Source organism: Atractosteus spatula, chromosome 14 (genome assembly GCF_055471065.1).
Source record: "Atractosteus spatula isolate fAtrSpa1 chromosome 14, fAtrSpa1.hap1, whole genome shotgun sequence".
NCBI lineage: Eukaryota > Metazoa > Chordata > Actinopteri > Semionotiformes > Lepisosteidae > Atractosteus > Atractosteus spatula.
In genome coordinates, this window is record NC_142719.1 from 11,613,427 (window position 1) to 11,633,073 (window position 19,647).

A 19,647-nucleotide genomic window follows, 5' to 3' on the forward strand; every position below is an offset into this window, starting at 1 on the left:
TTATTCATGCGCAGTGCAGAACTTGCCCTGCTTGGTTTTCTCTTTTTTTTTAGTGTCAGTACTCGTTTAACTCATAATGGGTTTCTGTTTAGTGCCCTCATGAGCCATATGTGGCAAACATCTCATGTTTCCATTTCTATGGAAATTCAGCTTGAGAGAAGATTTTACACTTGCTCTTCCTTTGGTTATCTGTGCCAGAGATCAAGCTCGTTAAGACACAATGAAATTAATCTACATGACACATGAGTTGCTTGACGTGATCACAATAGCAAAATGGGAACGTGCAGTTTCTCTATGGTATGAAGTGTGTTTTACTGTGGACTTGGTGACTTGATGTATAGTATACTGCATTGCTGGCAGAATCATCCCCATCAGGAAACAGATTCCCTCAGTATCCTTAAGGTCCAGACCTCAGGCTCTCTGATTGACAATAAAGTGCTGAATGCCTACAGTAAGTCATGTACTGTAATTGCTATACTGTAGGTGTAGAGCATTTTTCTGCAACTTTTAGCCACATACTGTACACAGCACACATCATCTGAAAATAGGGAAAAGCACTTTGCTTTTTAAGCAAGTCGTTTATTGACTGCTGAGATAAACATATTGCATTACTGACAAGGGGCCATTTATGATTCACAGAAGCACAAGTGTCATTTTCTGTAACACACAGGAGACTAAAGGGCTATTCTTCCTCATAATTTACAAGGAAAAGCTGTGGGACGTAATGATATTAAGAAATTAGGGTAAAGAACTATCAGTTCCATAGTGCTTTGACAAAGAATGGTATCATTAAAACAATTAAAAATAGGCACAGTAATGCTGCAGCTGGTACTGTATTTGCAGCAAAGTCAAAGCAGAGAATCAATCATAAGAAATACTGACGAGGCATAGCATGTGATTGCTTGTGGTCTACGGTCAGTGTAGTCAGCTATAAGGTTACTGTGTATGCTGTCATGTTTCAGTGTCTACGATGAAGAAAGTGACCAGCACAAGTGTTAAAAAAATCAAGTAACACTCAGTGAGAAGAAACTCCCTGCAGAGGGAGACCTACTGTAAGTGTCCCTGTAAACAGAACTGGGTTCCAGAACAATGAAGGCTTATAGTTACGTGCAGCCAATTTAATTGGTTTGCTTCGTACCAATGCTTGCACACGCCAAGTAATGAACAGAGTTCTGCAGTTTCTTGGAATCAAGGTTAACGGCAGAAAACCTCCAGCTGAATAGAAAACCTATAGGATTTACAACATACAGCCTATACTGTACTTATTAGACTGGTTTACTATACACAGACAGACAGACACAGTAATGTCTGAAATTGATATCAAAGGAAATTATCCTTAAGCTTTACAATGTAATAGTAAGTACTCATTTATATTTATGAATATTAGTTGTAGTTTTGAGCGCCGACCTACAAACTCCTGATCCACACTGGTAGTACAGTAGGGCAGTTCTGTACACTACACATACTGTATCACATAGGAGCTGAGCTGAGGGGAGTTACAGACCAAATAGAAATGGGAGCTTATGTGCTTTTTTTTTCTGTGTGCTCATTAAGACAATGTGGGGAAGCAATAAAAAAAGCAAATGGCATGTCTGAGTAAAGAGCAATAAGTGTGGAGTTTAAATCAAGGAGGAAGTTATGCTTAAGATCCACAACCGATGAGTAAGTCCTTTGACAGTCCAGAATTGGTTTGGGGGAATTAAGATACAATATACAATATTAAGAATTAAGGACAAAATAAAGACCTGAGTCTTTTTTACTGGAAAAATTCACAAATCAGGCCCTGCATAGAAATCCCCCCCAAAAAACAATCTTTGGCTTTGACTAAGTCCTCAAACAAAGAAAACAGATTTTAACTTAGTTCCTTAAACAGAACCCACAATTCAAACAAAGCAAGGAAGGAAAAGAAATGCTAGCCACTACTTACTAACCAGTCTACCTTGCACACAGTACTACATTCTCACCCAGATCTGCCCCCAAGCGCACAGTCTTCACACTACTTACAGTATAACCACTCCTATACCTGTCACACATTAGCACACAGCACAGAACTAATTGCTTTGTATGAAGGAGTTACCTAATTAACAGATACCAACAATAAAGTAACTGAGAAACAATTGTCAAAAAAAAGTTTGTCTTTTTCATACACCTCCTCTTGAATGCTGTATAAATACCATGTTTAGTTTTGGTCACCATACCACAGATAAGCTGTTACAATTGTAGATTCACTTCTGTAAGCCAGGTACTGTACATATCTGTATAGATTTTCATACAGAACAGTACTGTCACTTCATGTCTTGAACTTCACAGTAATTTATTAGCATTAGGCTGTATTATATCCATTTACAGACCCATTAATAATAACACCTTCCAAATATAGAGGAGCTGTGGCATCTTCGCATAACTCTGCCTTGTCAAGGGAATACAGTAACTACAATTCATCTTCTGGACATCAGTGCTCGGCTGCACTGGGCTGAGTTACGGGATCCTGTGTGTTTTTCAGTCTATTGTGTTGTGTTTTACAGTGACAGGCCTTTTCCTTAAAGGGTATAGAGGTAGTGAGAGTTTGAAGGGTTGGTAAAGAGCAGGACCCGACTTGCTTTGCTGTGCTTTGAACTGTTGTGAAGTGTATTTGTTTTGAAGAGTTTTAGTGTGTTTGTAATGTTATATACTGTAATATACACCTTTAAGGTCATTCATTTTACTGAGGAATTTTTTTACAGCATAACCACAATACGCCCATGTTAAGATATGTCTTGTTTTTCATTTTATGATTTTACTCCTGTTAATAAGGAAGAAATAATTGGTACTTGAGTGGCAGTATTAATTATATCGCCTGCAGTTTCCATCTTTGGCAGCCTTGCTGGAGCTGATTTCTTAGCAGAGTGGGATGCTGTGAAGGTAAATATGACCACCCATCAGATTATGAAAATAAAAGGACCTGAAGCGTAATTTCGCCTCAGGCTCTAAGAAAAAAGGTTTTCAAGGTCAAATGGCAGCTGAATATACTGGATATACTATGTTTTAACTCAACTTGCCACATATGGAACTAGGCGATGTGTCTGTCCACACTGCAAATCAATGGAAGAGAGTGGACAGAGGACATGATCCTGTCTGAATTGCAGTGTTACTGATGAAAGGTTAATGAAAACCCAGGGGCTGCTGTTACACTAGAGCAGAGCAATTTTAAATCCCATCAACCATTTCTTCTGCTCTACTAATCGAAGAGCCAGAAACACAAACATGCCACAAAATGCTAATTGTCAAAAACAGAAAGCAAAGGTATCCCGAACCAGTACTTTTTTGAGTCTAATATAGTTAGTTCCCCATATGTCAGTGGTATCTCTTCTATTGTAATGAGCTCTTATTCATAAGTGTTGTAGTGAACTAAAAAATTAAGAACTAAGGTGTCTGTGGTTAACTTTAGCAACTGTATGGGATTAGTTTTACATCTCAGGCTGCTCGGTAAATATTTACTATGCGGGTGTTAAATTCATTACAGCAGGTAACAAGGATGTACTGTAGGTAAGCAACAGTACCATTAAAGAAAATTTTAAATGTTTACTTGTAGTGAGGTTGAAAATATGAACTGAAGAATCTTGTACAGAGATACAGTATAATCATGTGACTTAACACAATGCAATGTGCGGTATTCTGGATTTTCAGATTTTAGTTTTTCGGACCCATATCCACTTAAAGCTGTTATTAGCCTTCATTAAACTCATCTATAGTGCTTAATGACTATTATTAATAGGCAAATGGGTGAAGTATTTTTTATATGTAGTGTTTTGACCAGCATCAATGCCTTTTTTTACAAAAACAGATTGAATTTTCCTTGCATTATCATCATCATCAAAGGTTCCTGAAGCTACAGACCAGGAAAACCATTAACTGCAAGTAAAAGCTTTTCTCTCAAGTTTAACTAAGGAACTAGGAACTGTTGGCTCAGCACCTAAATTGATCGCTGGTGGTTTTCAGTCAGGGTGCTTGTTTGAAGTTGAAGGGGAGCCTTGCTCTACAGTAATTCAGGCTTGGGCTGTACTGTTAGCCAACGGTGACCAGGACTCACCAGGAAGTGGGGTGGGAATGTCAGGGCACAGCTGGGACTGAGTGAGCTTGAGTCAGTCACAATGTCCTCTGCTTATCGTACTGCAGACAATAGGACTTGCCAGGTGAAAGCCAGAACAGGCTTTGGTACCAACTCTGCCTGTGGCACCCTGTGGGGCTTAGTGGGTTGTAACAGGGCAGCAGTGTGGAGCAGTGGACATGTAACTGGAAGGTTGTGGGTTCGAGTCCCAGGTGACACACTGCTGTTGTACCCTTGCAGAACTTATTCACATTAACATGCTCACCTGTTTGAAAGGGTACAAATGTACTGTAAGTTGATTTTAATAAAAGCATCAGCAAAATAAAATACAAATAAGAAATGGTGGATAAGTCAGCCGTTGTGTATTTTAAGGGTGCCACGTCCCACCTGTGCTCACATAAGGACTGCAGCAGTGAGACCACTGGCTTATCTGTGGTTTCAAAACTGGGGAGATGCAGTATGTTTCCAAATTTTCAAAAAGGCAGACGGGTCAATATCAAACGAAAATCCAAAATCTAAATGCACATTGTAAGTGTAGACTAAATCAGTGGGCATTGAATTGAAAAGGTACCTTGGTGATGTTAAATTAATCGTGAAGAGTCATGTGTCGTGGGATATTTTCCATTAATACATGTTATACAGTACTAATTCCTAAATTTCTTTAGCAATATGCATATTGAAGCTTCAAGGTTGGAGTGATTCAGGAGAAGGCATGCAAAGTAACATTTAATTAACATCAAAGGTTTGCTCTTGTAATATAAGGTACGTGGATGCTGACATTTTGCCTTCAGAGATTAAGTGTCTCTTGTTCAAAAATAAAGAAAAAAATGAGTCATCACCAAAATCCATATGTTACTCATGTGGCAGTTTAGCCCTGAAGGCATTTAAAAATCCTTTTTAAACCCCAGTGAAAAATATCTCCTCTGGCTTCTCTTAGCATGATCCAGTATGATCCAGTGTGATCCGATGCGTTCCACTAAGCTTTCGTCTGTTTGAGGAAATATTGCTGAGCTTCACAGTCTAGCACTGGGCTTCCCCTGATTAAATATGAAACACTCTTTCAAATGCTGCTACCCAACAATAATTGAGTTACCTGATGGAGATGAAGAGAATTCACTGTTACTGAAATATTTATGACTGTAAGACAGAAAATCTCCTTTCTAGGTTGTTTCTGCGCTTAATAAGCCCAATACAGCTGAAGGGCACAATAATGTGTGGGTTATTTGGCTTGGTAATCAATGATGCCCTGTAAATTGTGTGTCTGAGGGTCATTCCGATGCTTTGTCGCTATTCTGATTTGTCGTTCTAATGAAGTAGACCCAGAACTGGCGTGCTGTATGCGCTGGTCAGAGGGATTATCCGAGGAAAGAGTAGCCAGCAGTGCAGAATGGAGCTAATGTGACTTTAAACATTGCTGTGCTGTTGGCTGTTAGGGCACAGTTTGCAGATAACACACATGGCAGAGCTCTGTGTAATCTCTTGTGGAAATAAATGTCCATTCAAATGCGGCACAGGGGCAGATGCAGCTTATCCTGCTGGAGAGTGTTGACTTCAAGAGTGTTGATCATGTTGATGTGGCTGAGGGATACAGTGGGATTCCAGAATGGAAGGCAGAAACTTTGTGAAAAGTATTGCATAGTCAACTGAAACCACAAATTCAAACATATTTGCATTACGTAACGGCTGTTGGTTCAGGTAACAGGTACGTTTTTTTTTTTTACACAGACCCAAGAATAAGCAGCTCGGTGATGCATATCAGGGTTCTTGTATGGTGTAGGTCTGAGCTACTTAGACAATATACCATGACATTAGCATCTCAGATGCCCTAAGGGAAAAGAAAATAGATGAGACCCATTTGCTTTGATCAAGGATTGGTAGATTGCACTAATGCCTTACTTTTCTGGTTTCAGCATACTTTTCAAAGGAGATGCATACTAGCTCAAAGTTTCTCTGGTGTTTCAGTTAGTTACACTCAGTAAACTGTAGGGAAAGATTCAGACCTAAAAGGAACCAGTGGTACAGATTTTGAAATCCTTTTTTCATGGGGAACGCACATTCAAAACTACACGTCAAAGATTACCTGGATGGCCTAGATGATGATCATGATGATGATTAACAAGGCTTTCATAAGGATTGTATATCAACGTGAGCCACAAGTGGATATATTCTGTTGCCTTGGTCCTACTGTACAGTATACTATGGTGAATTGGCTTAGTACAGGCCCACAGACTGAACAAAGGGAAAGTTATCCAGTTCAGGGTGCAGGTGTTGCTGCAGAAACTTGACAGGAAATTCCCATGATGCTCGCTGGCATCCTGGTCTTTCACATCCTACTGCTAAGTCACCTTTCTTCTGAGCAAAATCAGTCTACTTCCAAAAAAGGAAATCACTCACCCAGCAACTAATCAGTCTTACTGACGTGATAAATGTGATCTCATCTGAAACTGAAGAGGTTGTCCTCTGGAACTGTGTTATATAATTTTATTTTTGGGCAGTAAGGCCATTAGCCTTATACCTGTATACAGTATAAATATAAAGTTTATTTCTTTCCAAATAATTAGGGAGCTTGTTAATAAGCATTATGCCTCTGATACAGTGCAATAGTAGCACAAATGTTCCACAGCTCAAAAATGTGCAATATGTTCGCTCTGAGATTTTGGCCAGGCTTTTAAGAGAAACTGAGCTTTACCTATGCATTTAAAAATGGAAATGTCTAATGCTCTCATTACCCAGAAGTTGGATCGATTTCAAGTTTTTACAAGCTGCAGGCTCTTGAATAACCTTATACCAGGTGCTGGATATTTCAGACCTCCTTCTGAGTAAATTTACAAAGGCAGACGCATAAAAGGTAAAAAGGTTTTAAATATATTGATTTTCTGGCTCCTTGCTAACATTTCTGCCGAAGCCTGTAGCTCATAGAACCAGACATTGGTCTGACTGCTGTGCTGTTGGAGTTTTATATTTCCCTGTTTTTTCCTCTTAGTTTTTGTAAGCAGAGCCTCTTGTGACCCCTGCTGTTCTGTCCAATTTAAACTCGATGTGGATAGGTTTAAAAAGAGTTGACGCCATCAATTTCCATATTTCAGCTTTTAGTGTTTGCCATAGTCATGTGGTCCACTGTCGATGTCACAGGCGTGATACTGTCACTGCCTCTACTTCACACGGCTGTCAGGAGGATGTTCCGTTCTGGGCTGTGGGGAGGTTTGATGTAAAAGGAGAAAGAAGGAGAGCAGATTTTTTTTACTCTTTTTGTCAAAGAAATTACAGTATGTCGAGGAGACAGGACCGTGCCTTGTAAGGGGTACGTATGGAGAACTTGAAACAAAACCGTTTGACAAGACAAGACGGCAGCATCCGTGATGAGACACCCAGAGAGATTCTGTTCTTGAACGAAAGTTTATGGGGAAAAAAAAAGTGCTGGAGATACTTTGGGGGAGCAGGAGGTATTTTGAAAAAAAGCTTTCTTTCCAGGCCTCATGCTATATTGAGATTTTAGGATTTGGATGGGAATGGAGAAGGTGGTGGGGGGGGGGTGTTTGGTTTTATTTAATACCCATTTACAGCTTTTGTGCCAACGGACCTAGAAAAAGACACTGGCTGAACACGATAACCCAAATCTGATCTGTAGCGCTTTGATTCCCTTTGACATATTGATTCTCTTCCAGGGTAGCTGTTCCATTGTGTTTGGGCTTTCTCTTATCTTGTTAAATAGCTTGGAGTGCCATTTATGTGCAGGGCCATTTCCAATTTTTCTGTCAAAATATGTGTCTCTGTGCTTATACCCAACAACAGGCCTACATTGGCCATTTGCATGTGAATGCCCCTTGTGTTTTGGTATCTATATTCCAAGTCTGCACATCAGAATTCTACTATGGGATGTCTGTCCAGTGATAACCAACAATTCCAAACATTTGCATAGTCTTCCTTGGAAGTCTCACTTTAAGAAAGTATTGTTCAGGACAATATTGTCTACAAAGGCTATTAAAACGCCAATATTGTGGCTTGCGTGTAGGATCTTTATCTTTGAGCCTTTATTTCTTGCCTGTCTGCCTGCTAGTAATTAATAAGCCAGTCACATTAAGTTGCCTACATTCCCTGTCTTATTAAAGAGATTTCTTATCGGCAAAAAAAGAAAAATGATCTTTTTAACTCTTTGTACTGTGCTTACTTAGGCTAAATGCCAGGAACCAAAATGCCTATGTGCTAAACTGCTTATAGAAAATCTTGAGATCTTAATCTATGTGAAAAGCACGCTTTAACTGTCTTAATACACTGGCAGGTACCTCGTTAACACCTGAGCTTATACTGTAGCTCTTTTTTAATGCTTCACCACTGAGAAAGGTTGCTCCTGTGAAACACCAAAGTGACATATTTTGAACTCAACTGCAATTCAAAACTTATTAAAAAGTCTCATTAGACAACATCTTTTAAAAGACATGTAGATTTCTAAAAATATATATTGAAAAGTAAGGTTTCTCTTATGATGTGGACATAGCCCATAGCTCTGAATTGATGTGGTTTTGCAATAGGTTTTTTGCGCATTTTAAGAAAAATGAAGAATCGCAGGCTAGCTGTCTTGTTTAGGAAGATTTATTGCCAGACTTAATTAGATTCTAAAATAGCAGCTAATCTGATTTTAAGGACCTCATTGTATTAACAAAATGGCACAAATTAGAAACCCGTTGTTCACGTATGCGTTGTTGTTTAGAATGCATCCCAGCCTGCCTCTTCTGCCTTGACTCAGTCAGTGATAAGATCTTCCACTCATACAGTATGTCTCGTACAAATACAGCCGGAATTAACTTGGTTTTTGTTTGCAGATTTTGTTAAAACCTTCTAGTTACGAGTCCAGAACTCTCACCATGGCATATCAATACCAATCAATAAGTGAAAACCATCATCATTTCTTCATTTTTTCAAGAAAATCCTGTAAGACTATCAAATTACCTGCAATATCAGCAGCCATAAATTACAAGTGTTGTTAAGAATCATTGCTTGCAATTAATTTCAAGTAATTGTTGATGCCGAGTACTGCTTAGAAATAGCTGCCAAGTGTAAAATATCCCTAACAGACACTTGCTGCTCATAATTTTAGTGAAATGTTCAGTGATCTTAGTGGGAAGATGAGCCTTCAATTGATTGAGTACTTGCAAAGTATGAAATATGATGCAAAACTGTTGAAAAGTGCTTTCGAGCGGCTCTGGGAAATCTTTTGGATATTTTCATTTTTCCTTTATATTTTGCACAGTGCATGGAGTTAATTTCACGGCAAAACTGGGACTCTGCAGATTTTATCCATGTGTGAAAATCTCGGTTTTAAATGTCAATCTGTCCGTGTAGGCTAACCGGCAGCAATCCCGTTTAACCTGACAACTTCTCCAAAGTACGCTCAGCTGGCAATGCTAATTAGCCAGCAATAGAACGGGACCTCAAAGTTGAATGCAGAGGATAACATAGAAGAAAAGCATTTATAATTACATCATAAATAACAAACATAAACAGATCTGAAGACCATATTATACATAGTCAATGAACTGTGAAGCACTGCTTACACAGTAGCTGAGAAAAAATGTCAGGTTTCACAGAGCTGAATAGAAATAAAAGTATTTGAGGTGAATGTCATTTAAATTGTTTAAATGTTAAGTACTTAATGCAGAACCAGCCGCGGAGTTTTGTCTGTCTTTTTATGAGCAAACGGTAAAGGACAAGATCTAGACTTGCCCCCAAAATGACTTGAACGTAGTCGTATTTAACAAATTGAATCTGCTTTTTGTGTGGTTATATCTACAGAGCCATGGCACCTACCATAAATAATGCAGAGTGTGTTTCCTCTGCTCAATGAAAAATAAGGGATAGAAATGAATGTGAGCTGTCATGTTGATCAGAGCAATATCATTCATGCACTCGCACATGATCATCTTTTAATGCAATTGTGTCTTTCTGCTGTTGCTGTTGTTCTCTTGTGATTAAAGTAAGGTTCTCTTGTCTTATATTTTGTAACAGAAATGTCAATAAGTGTTGAGCTTTCAAGCTTCTGTTGCTTTCAGGACCCGATCCTGCTGAAATAAGGAGGCATGCCACAGAGATAATGTTGGAATCACAATGCTGAGCTTAAAAGGAAGCAGACACAAAGGCAGCTGTAGCTGGTCCTTTTGCCCTGCATAGTGTGCAGGGCCATATGCAGAGGCTGGTAGACTTGGTAGACGTACTTGGGGTGACATGCCAATCAAAGACTGAGACTTAGACTTGAAGCAGAGACATTTGCTTAATATCTGCTTTGGACCAGCTGGTCTCATATGGCTTGTGTGGGCTTTAATGTAAAAAAACGCAGTCTGACACTCTTTCCACCTGTAAACCAGAATGATTTCTGGTTGTTGTTGCAGATGTCTTGTTAATGGAACCATGTATTCACTTTTGCATTTCACATGTATGTTTTATTAGAATCCAGGATCCCAATTTACAGATACTGTACATGATGTGTACAACTGTGAAGTGGGTCTTTGTCACTTTGGACAGAACTGTGCTTAAATATAAATCAACATCTGGACACAAGGGAGTTTGTTTGAGTATAAATGGTAGTTTATTTTACAGTATATTTGTTTATTGGCAGGATTAGGGAAGGAAAGTGCTTTGAGCATTTGATAACAGTTTTTAAATTAAAGAATTGCAATGGGCATTTGTAGAAGCTTTATAAATATAGAAATTCATGAAGTATCAATAGACTAACAGAATCTTGAGAATAACCAACCTCTACTGTTTATTAATGTGATGTTGGTAACTAACCCTAATCCTGTTCTATAGTCTGGACCAATGTTTAGAACCTCATTAATAACATGGCTGTATATTGTTTACAACTATTACCAGAAACCTCAAGTATTATGGAGATTTTCACAAGATCTAAACATTAATATGGTGTAATACTGTGTTTGCTTATGGTGTTACAGATGCTTGACAAGCTACAGTCATTTGAATAGACATATGCAGTACTCATTATGTTTTTCAGAAACCTTAAAAGCGCTCTGTTCTCCCCAGGAGCACTCTGAGAGAATAATCTTGTCAACTGGTTCCTGGGCCTAAAGGTTATGTCTTACTCATGAGAGTGGATCTAGTTACTTCACATTGAATTCTCCAGAGATGACAGGGTTGTCCGAAATGCTGGAAGGGAGCTGTGCAGTGGATGGTCCAGATGGGTTGTTGCCATGGTTTATCTGTGTGGCTGGATGCGGGGGAGTTGGGAGAGAGTCAGACTGGCACACTTTGAAATGTGAGCCATTTTAATGATGTCTTTCAAAGACAAGGGGGGCTGGAGAAGCCGATTTTTATATAAATATATATATATATCCAGCTTGGAACAGGGACACTCTGCAATTCTTTTTGCAATGAATTCCTGTTGCAGAGATGACAGGCTTTGAACAGAAATTGCCTTGAAAGAGCACTGTTTGTTGCTTTATTTCTCTTCTGTTTGTGAAAGCCTTGAGTCTGGTATTGAACTGTGGCGCACAATATTCATTCCTGCAGTAAAAATGCACTCACCAGGAAAGTTTAAATCTACAGGCAGAAAACTTACAGAACTAAAATTCTGACCTCGAGATATGTGATAGAAGAGTGACTTTTGAGGAGACAGTGAATGGTCTGCACAAAGCTACAGTCAGTGCTGAGTGGTTATGAAACAATTATGTAATTAGGACAAAGTCTTGTGATTAGATTTCACAATATTTTAGAAGGGCAGTCATATTGAAACCCAGCAACACCAAGCAATCTATGCTAGAATAATGTAAATAGTTATATAAAAACATAATATAACTCAAATAAAATATGAATATGGTAAATGTTTACTTTTTATATGTTTTGTTTGTAAATCCTTTTGTCATTAAATAAAAAAGTTAAAAATGAAACACAGTACATTTTACTACACAAGGTAAAAAGCTGTAAACTATAAGACAAACCAGAATTCATCTTACGTTTACATTACAAGCCAGTACAGGATCCAGTGTTTTGAATGTAAAAGTCACGCTTTGTTCTACAGCCACAACACTGTGTAAAGGTTGTTGGTTTTTTTGTCCTTCAATTGTCGGAGAACTTGGACCTCTCTGCATTGGTAAGTGAAAATATTTCTTCCGGATCTCATATTTACTTCTGTTAGCTTTACTGCATCTATTCCCTTTGAGACAGATCACTTTAACAAATAAACGTTAAGTATGCTGTATTTCCATGCATTGCTGTTTTTAACTGTGACGCAAAACACATTATTCAAATTCAAAATAATTAAAGGACCGTTATAAAGGGCATGTTCATTTAGCATTAGAAATATTAGGCAACATTCTTTTCAATTTTCTCCTAATATGAACAATTTAATGGGTGTCACTAACTCTAATGGATTTAACTCCTTAGTTAAAAAAGGAATGCACTGTAGATAGAGGAATTTAATGTAGTCTGATTTGTAAATCCTGTTGCTTATTTAATGATTTTTATTCACCAGGCAAAAATGCATTTCAGCTTTTGAGACTTCATTCGTAGTTCTACTGTGTCCTGAATGAATTTGAAGTAGTCTTGGTATGTGTTTAATGATCTGTGCTTTTATTGTTTAAGAGTAGCATTATACTTAATGGTGAAATATTGAACTTGTAGGTAATTATTTTTGAACTACAGAAAAAATGTCACACAGTATCTTTGAATAATGCCAGTACAAGTCTCCAAGGCAGTCACTGTGTGCCTAAGGCTCTATGCAAGATACAAACTGTTCAGAACCCTTCTAGCATATTGGCAACAAGATATGGCTTTGATATTTCAGGATACAGAACATACAGAACTCTGCTGTGGCTTTGGGATTCCAATCTAAGATAATTTCTCATTTGTTTTTCTCTTTTTTCTTTTGTTTTCGTGCTATTCAATAACCCAACACTTTAAATTATAGCTATCCTTCTCATAATTCCATTCCATGAATTGCATATGAATTTCTGATATGAAGTATAACTCAAAAGAATGCTGAGATTAAAACAATTGAGCCACATATCACAGTCATATGCAGGGGATTAAACTGAATATGAAATATTTGTCACTATTAGTCTGGAGGCATTCCATGTCTATTTGGATGTGAGTGTCCTTCGCTCTCTGGTTCTGCATTTTACTGTATAGTGGTGGTGTGAGGATGTTTAGTCCTCTTTTCATAATTCTGTACGTGCTTCTTACAGTTCAACTAAACTACCTACAAGATTTCACATGTACAGTAGCAGATGACTCAAACAGACGTATAAATTGAACTCCTGGATGTTTCTTGGACACTTACCTCCCAGACAGGAATCTGACGTAGTGAGCCATGCAGAAATTTTGGTTTTGACATGTCTGCGAGTTCCTATTTTCTAGGTAACATTCAGTAAACCCCAGTAATTAATAACTGCAGAATTCCAGGCTCTCACTTGAGGACTTCCTCTCCTTCCTCTCAATTCACAGGAAGACCTCCGCTCCAACATGTTCTGCTCAATGTAGCCGAGCTGTGGGAGATGGGATATCAAAGGTGCTTGCAAAGGTGCTTAACTGTTCCTGGGTATGGGATGCCAGGGGATGGGGATGGAAAAAATCTTCATGTGACTTTTGGATTTTCATCTCTTCTTTAATTGAATAGACAAGCTTAATAGACCCTGTGTCTATTTGATGTGAAATAAATCCAGAGCCACTGATATGTTTTCGGTAGGTGGCTGTGTACCTTACAGGGGTTTCCAAGGGGCCAGGAGAAGCTGGGATCTACTGTAGAAGTCATGATCCAGACGTTGCAGTCTTCACCCCCTGTAACTGTGGCTTTTACCATTGTAAAATGTGTGGATGTGAGACGGCCCTTTTTTTCTCTCCACTTTACAGTTTAGTTTGATGATTTTGCCATTTTTACTCACAGAAGAAGTTTGTGGAGAAATGAGGCGTGCTGGGAGAAACACATTGCTGTGGGTGAAGTCACTCCTGTGTAGTGAACCAAAGGGTCTGTTGGCTGTTTTGGCCCTTATTGTATTTGTACTGCATTTGGCTTGTCTGCCATGAAGGCTGGAGTAATGAGGGCAGAATTTACTTTTGACACTTCCTACTGTATGTGCATGTGGCTATATAGCTTTGGCCATGCATCTGCAAGAACTGTCTTCCTGGATTGCCAAAAGCAGTTCACATGTGTATATATAGTACACTGAGCCCATTTAAGCACATACAATATGTTAGACAGCACTTAATTTACAGTGCTTGATGTTTTTTGCTGGAACAGTGGGGATGGTTGATGTGTGGAACGTGGTGCTCAGTGGAGATTCTCGTAAATCCCTGTGTCATTCCAATTCTACCTTGACTTTTATTTTCTGGCTTGTTGCTTGTACAGGTTACAACTGATTAAGATCCAAAATAACAGGAAGGGGTTGAGTGTAAAAGAGCTGGGTGATTAAAAGCCAGTAATTCTCCACCTTCATGGAGTGCTGATTGTAGATTGTGTACATGTGCATTTCTCAGGTCGACAAACTCTAAACACAGATTTCTTGCCCCACTTCAGGTTTTCCGGAGAAAAGCCGCTGAGCTGGGTGCGAAGCTGTTACCTGCTTTTAACACTCCCACTGGTATCCCAAGAGGAGTCATCAATTTGGGCAGGTGAGTCTGAGGATAAGGGTGGTGCTGTGATGCAGTGGTTAGCATTGCTGTCTTGTAACACTGGGGCCCTGGGTTCAGTTCCTGAGGTGCTGTCTGTGTGGAGTTTGTATGCTCTCCCTATGTTTGCGTGGGTTTTCTCCAGGTGCTCTGGTTTCCTCCCACAGTCCAAAGACATGCTGGTGCAGTAGGTTAAGAAAATCAGCTCTGGTGTGAGCAAGGATAGGTCTAGCTACTCATTCACCCTGTATTCTGTAAAGCAGATAGAAGATGGATGGATAGAGTGTAGGGATCAGTCTCAGCATTGAGCTGCATTTACTGTTGCACATGAGCCCATATTCAAGACTTGTCATGTTAAAGGTCAGTTGATTTCCCGATGCAAAAGGTTGGGGTTTTGCTAGAGATATCAAATATGGTGTTCCAAGTCTCAATAAAAATATCATATGCAAATATATCCATGGTACAAAAATTAAAGGCGTGTCTTGTGAAAAACATTAGCAGTATTGTATGCATTGTCAGCACATTTGTACCTACTGTATGCAAAACATCTTACAATTATTAATACAAGGATGGCCAGAGCAGAATTTGTACTTTCTTAATCTCCTCTCCTTAGGAGCAGCTTCCTCCTGCTCTACTAAAAAATTAACTCTGCTGGAGTCCCTGTTCTCTGCAAGGTTTGATCAAACATTATTCCGATAGACTGTTGAGGGGCTAACTCTTCACCTGGTCCACAGTTAGTAGTGATATAGGAAGAGTTACACAGGAGTTGTGATACCAGATATTGTCCTGCCACAGATATAAAAATGAGCGCTCAAAAAGCAACCTTATTCAGGTATTATTAATGAAGAAAAACCCCTGAGTCTCAGTTCATTACTCTTTCTCCCTCTGTTTACTCTGTACAACCTAGCAGTCACTTAATATTCCTACAGGACGCCATGTGCACATCTGTACTGATTACATGATAACGATGTGCATGAGTGCACACTGCATGCTAATGATCTACATGACTTTTAACTTGCTTTGCTAGGGGTTTGTTCAAAAAATACTTGCTGAACCTTATAGATCCAGTGTAATAACATTTGTAAGCTGTGTGATGTCTCCAGTGTTTCAGATTTTTTTAGCATTTTTACTTTTAAGTATTAAGTATTTCACTCTTTTGAATTTTTCTTTAAAATGGTAATGCAGTTTTCTGTCCTATGTTTCCAACATCAGTATTACACTGATTACTGTTTTATTAATAACATGGTCTACCCCTTGACATTTTTTATATCATCCTGTAGAATTTGCTCTGTGTGTGTGTAGGGTTGTTTCTGTGTGTGAGATTTGCTCTGTGTGAAGGACTTTCTTGTGTGAAGAACATAGACACCTGTTATTTTCACAATGGATCTGACAGATAGGATGAGCAAGCATACTGTTATCTCACATATATGGAAGCCGGATGTATGAAAACCTTCTTAATCCTAATTCTAACTACTGTATATTGATCCTAAAATACGTGCTTCTCTGAATGTCATTTAAGGTACTTAGATGCGCTGTTTTAAAGTATAAAAGGTGCTTGTGAGCAATGGTAAAGAGATCTGTAGGCTCTTTAACTCTTCACTGCACTGCGTCGTGACTCCTTGCATCTCTCCCTTTTTTAATTTGTAATGACGACGTGCTGATGAGCAGAGCTCGCTGCTATGAGCCTCTTGTGAAGGCAGTGCACACTTTCTTCGACCGCTTGGTGATTTCTACCTTTAAACATCCCACAGTGCCTTGCAGGACGATGGCTGCCTCTGAGACCTAGCTTGCTGAGACACACATAGGCAACTCAAACACACCGTTTCCCAGTAGTGCTCAGGCAATTGTGGCCTGCTGTTTGGGGAATTCCAATCGTGGTCAGCTAATGATGCAGCCTGGGTTCGAGGCTGAGCTCCTGGAAATGTTAAGCACTCAAATCCCAAAATGTTTCATAGCAAACCAATGCCAAGTATTTTTGTAAGTAGGCTGTAAGCACATTGACATTTAAAGGGTCTTTTAAATGATTTAAACTTCAAATTACAAATTAGGGGAGCAAGAGACTCCCTTCTGGTTTGGTTGAGGAAATGCACACATTTGAAGAGGAACTAAAACTGTTTGCAAGTCCGGACAATACATTTTTGGGCTTTCTCCACAAGACGCTGCTGGATGAGATTTTTTGATTAAATAGCTACTAACTAGCAAATCGGCAAGGTGGGCTGAATGACCTTCCCTCATTAGTAACTGTTCTTAATGAAGATAGTTTACTTGACAGAACTCAAGATCACAAATTCCCACTATCTGGAATATTGGAATAGTTGTTCGTGTGAATGCCCCAGCACTACTCAGTGACTGTCCATCCCCTAGAATATCTTTCCTGTGTTTCTTCAATCAATTAAAACTGGCACTTCTATTCAGAGTATATCAGATTACACCTTAAGTCTTAAGTAGGACAGCTCACACCGCCAGAGCCAAAACATCACTCAGTGAGACAAACACTTAGCAGAGATAACTGTTCCGATCGCACTTTGCCAGTCTGCCTGAATGATATGCTTATTAATTATCTTGCTTTATTTCTGGACTGCAGCATTCAAGTGGCTTTGAAATTACTGAACAGTTTACAAAAACAAAAATGTGAGCAATTTTATTTTTTTCTCGCCTGACATTTAAATATCAAAGTACATCAATTATGCTTGGGTCATTATGTAACCCTCATAAAAGTCTGAGTGATGAGGTTTGCAAAAAGGCAAATAAAAAATGCCATACTCCAGTGCTCATTCAAACTGCCTTTATGTATTGTAACAGTCCCTTAATCTCCTGCAGTTCAGGATATAATGAAATGTTTGTTAAAAAGACATCAGAACAGCCTGAAATGGGAGAAGTCCATCTGGACTGTATAAACACATAGCCAGTGATAGTTGTACAGATTACAAATACAAACACACCTCCCTCCCTCAAGAAAGAAATTTTTAAGCAGTTCACCAAACTGAACCTTCAAGTCTTTGGAAGACAAGAGGTGACCAGATCTCCCGGTGGGCAGATCATGCAGACTCCACACAGACAGCTCCCCCCCCGTATGAATCAAACCCAGGTCCCTGTCAGAAAGAAGTGTTAACCACCATTCCACCTCATAAATGATCTTAATCATCATTTCTTTTTTTTTAAAGAAAATGCTCATTTACTTCATCAGTCTCTGCATGTGCTCTTCTTGGACTATTACAGCAATTAAGAAATCATCTTGGAAACGGCATCTTTTGCTTGCATGTCCACGGACCGGCCTGTTACTCAGGTTTCTGCACATCCGCCACACACCTGCTTTCAATTAGACCCCCAGATCTTTTGGACAGCTGTTGCAGCATTTAATTAACTGCTTCAAGAACTGATTCCAGTTAGATTAGTAATGAGGGCTACCCACAGATGGGCAAAGCCCGTGACAGCCAAGTGCACTATATTCCCCACATGTGCACATGATGCCTCCTCTCTGATTGCCACAGTTAGCAGCGGCAGAGACGCAGTTCGTCTGCGGCTGATGAAGAAAAGACCGATAAGCGAGAAGTAGACACACCTTTCCAGTCACATTTGCTTTACCCAGCAGTGTGTCAGAAAAATATATTCACTTCAGTCTGTTGGGAAACGAATGCTGATAGGCTAACTTAACAATTGCGCAGTTTTCTCAGAGCTGGGAAATGAATCTCCTCCTGATGGCAGAGGTCGACTGGGGTCAAGCACCAGTAGCCTTAGCTAGCCTTAGCCCGGAAAGTCAATGTAGTGGAGCATCGACTGTATCCACCCGGTTGCCATGGCAGCTCTCCATGTGCCCTCAGACTCAAGTAGTCGAAAATGAGTGATAATGAGCGGTGCTGTAGTTGGGGGGGTGCAGAAGGATTCCCAACATTTAATAATAAATTGTTTATTTAACAATAAATGTTTCAACCACTGAAACATTTATTTCAGTGTCTACGGTGTATGTACAGTACATCTTGCAGCGTTTGGGGCACTTTACAAGGTAAAAACAAAAACTGGGCAAAAAACTCAAAATAACATGAAACGGCAACAAATATGGGGATGAAAAAAATGTGGGAAAAGGAAGAGATGCCTGACTACACCACTACGTCTTGAGCTTAGATTGAAAAACTGTAAAAGAGTTAAATGTCTCAGACTGGCAGGGAGTGAGTTCCAGAGCTGCTTTGCAAGTGTGCTGCCCGGGGCACCTGCACCTGCTGTACAAGGAGGTAGTCCTAAAAGATGTGCCCTGACAGAGCGTAAAGCCTGCTTGATACAGTATATAGAGAGAGTAATGAGAGATGTGAAGTATTGTGGGGATTGGGTGTGTAGGGCTTTAAAAGTTAAAAGTAAAGTTTTGCATTTGGAATGAATGAAATCGAATGCGCTGGGTAATGTGGTCACAGGGCCTTGGAACACATTTGAAGTCGAGCAGGTTTAGATTAGGGGTAGGTGCTCAGGTGTGTAGTGAGCTCCTGACCCTGGGAGATCTGCAGTATTCCCATGATTTCATCCGGCACTTACTCGGCTTGTTATTGTTCCTCACGGCTCCTATCAGGCTCTTCTTCTGGGGTTAGCCATGCTTACGCTCCTACTCCACTGTTCTGCTTACTGTGCTACCCTTTTGTCATCAGCGGGAGGGGTGTTTGTTCGTCTTTATTTAGTTCTGACATCTGGGGCAGCATAGAGATTGATGAGGGAGGTCAACACCCTTGGTTAGTTATAGGTATAACAGTGACGATACACTTTGCAGAACTAAAATCAGAGTAGGCAGTGAGCTTGATGGGATTTTGAGGTAACACTAGCCTTATATCACAACATAGTTGCCTATTACTACCTTGGCTTTTATTCATATTCATCATTTTTCAGTACTGATTGAATTTATGGGTACCAAATCTTTTGGTGTGTAAAACCAAATAATAATAAAAAAAATCTTTTCTGCAGAGGCA

At 39.4% G+C, this 19,647-nt stretch overlaps 1 protein-coding gene across 2 annotated transcripts in view; it reads left to right on the top strand.

The window, feature by feature from the left end:
* Positions 1 to 19,647, top strand: part of LOC148820629 (mannosyl-oligosaccharide 1,2-alpha-mannosidase IA) — a 214,072-nt gene that overhangs the window by 172,810 nt on the left and 21,615 nt on the right. For both annotated transcript variants that reach the window (XM_088932790.1, XM_088932791.1), the window contains one exon: positions 14,607 to 14,701. In XM_088932790.1, coding sequence (XP_088788916.1) covers positions 14,607 to 14,701 — 95 coding nt within the window. The remainder of the gene's footprint in view (positions 1 to 14,606; positions 14,702 to 19,647) is intronic.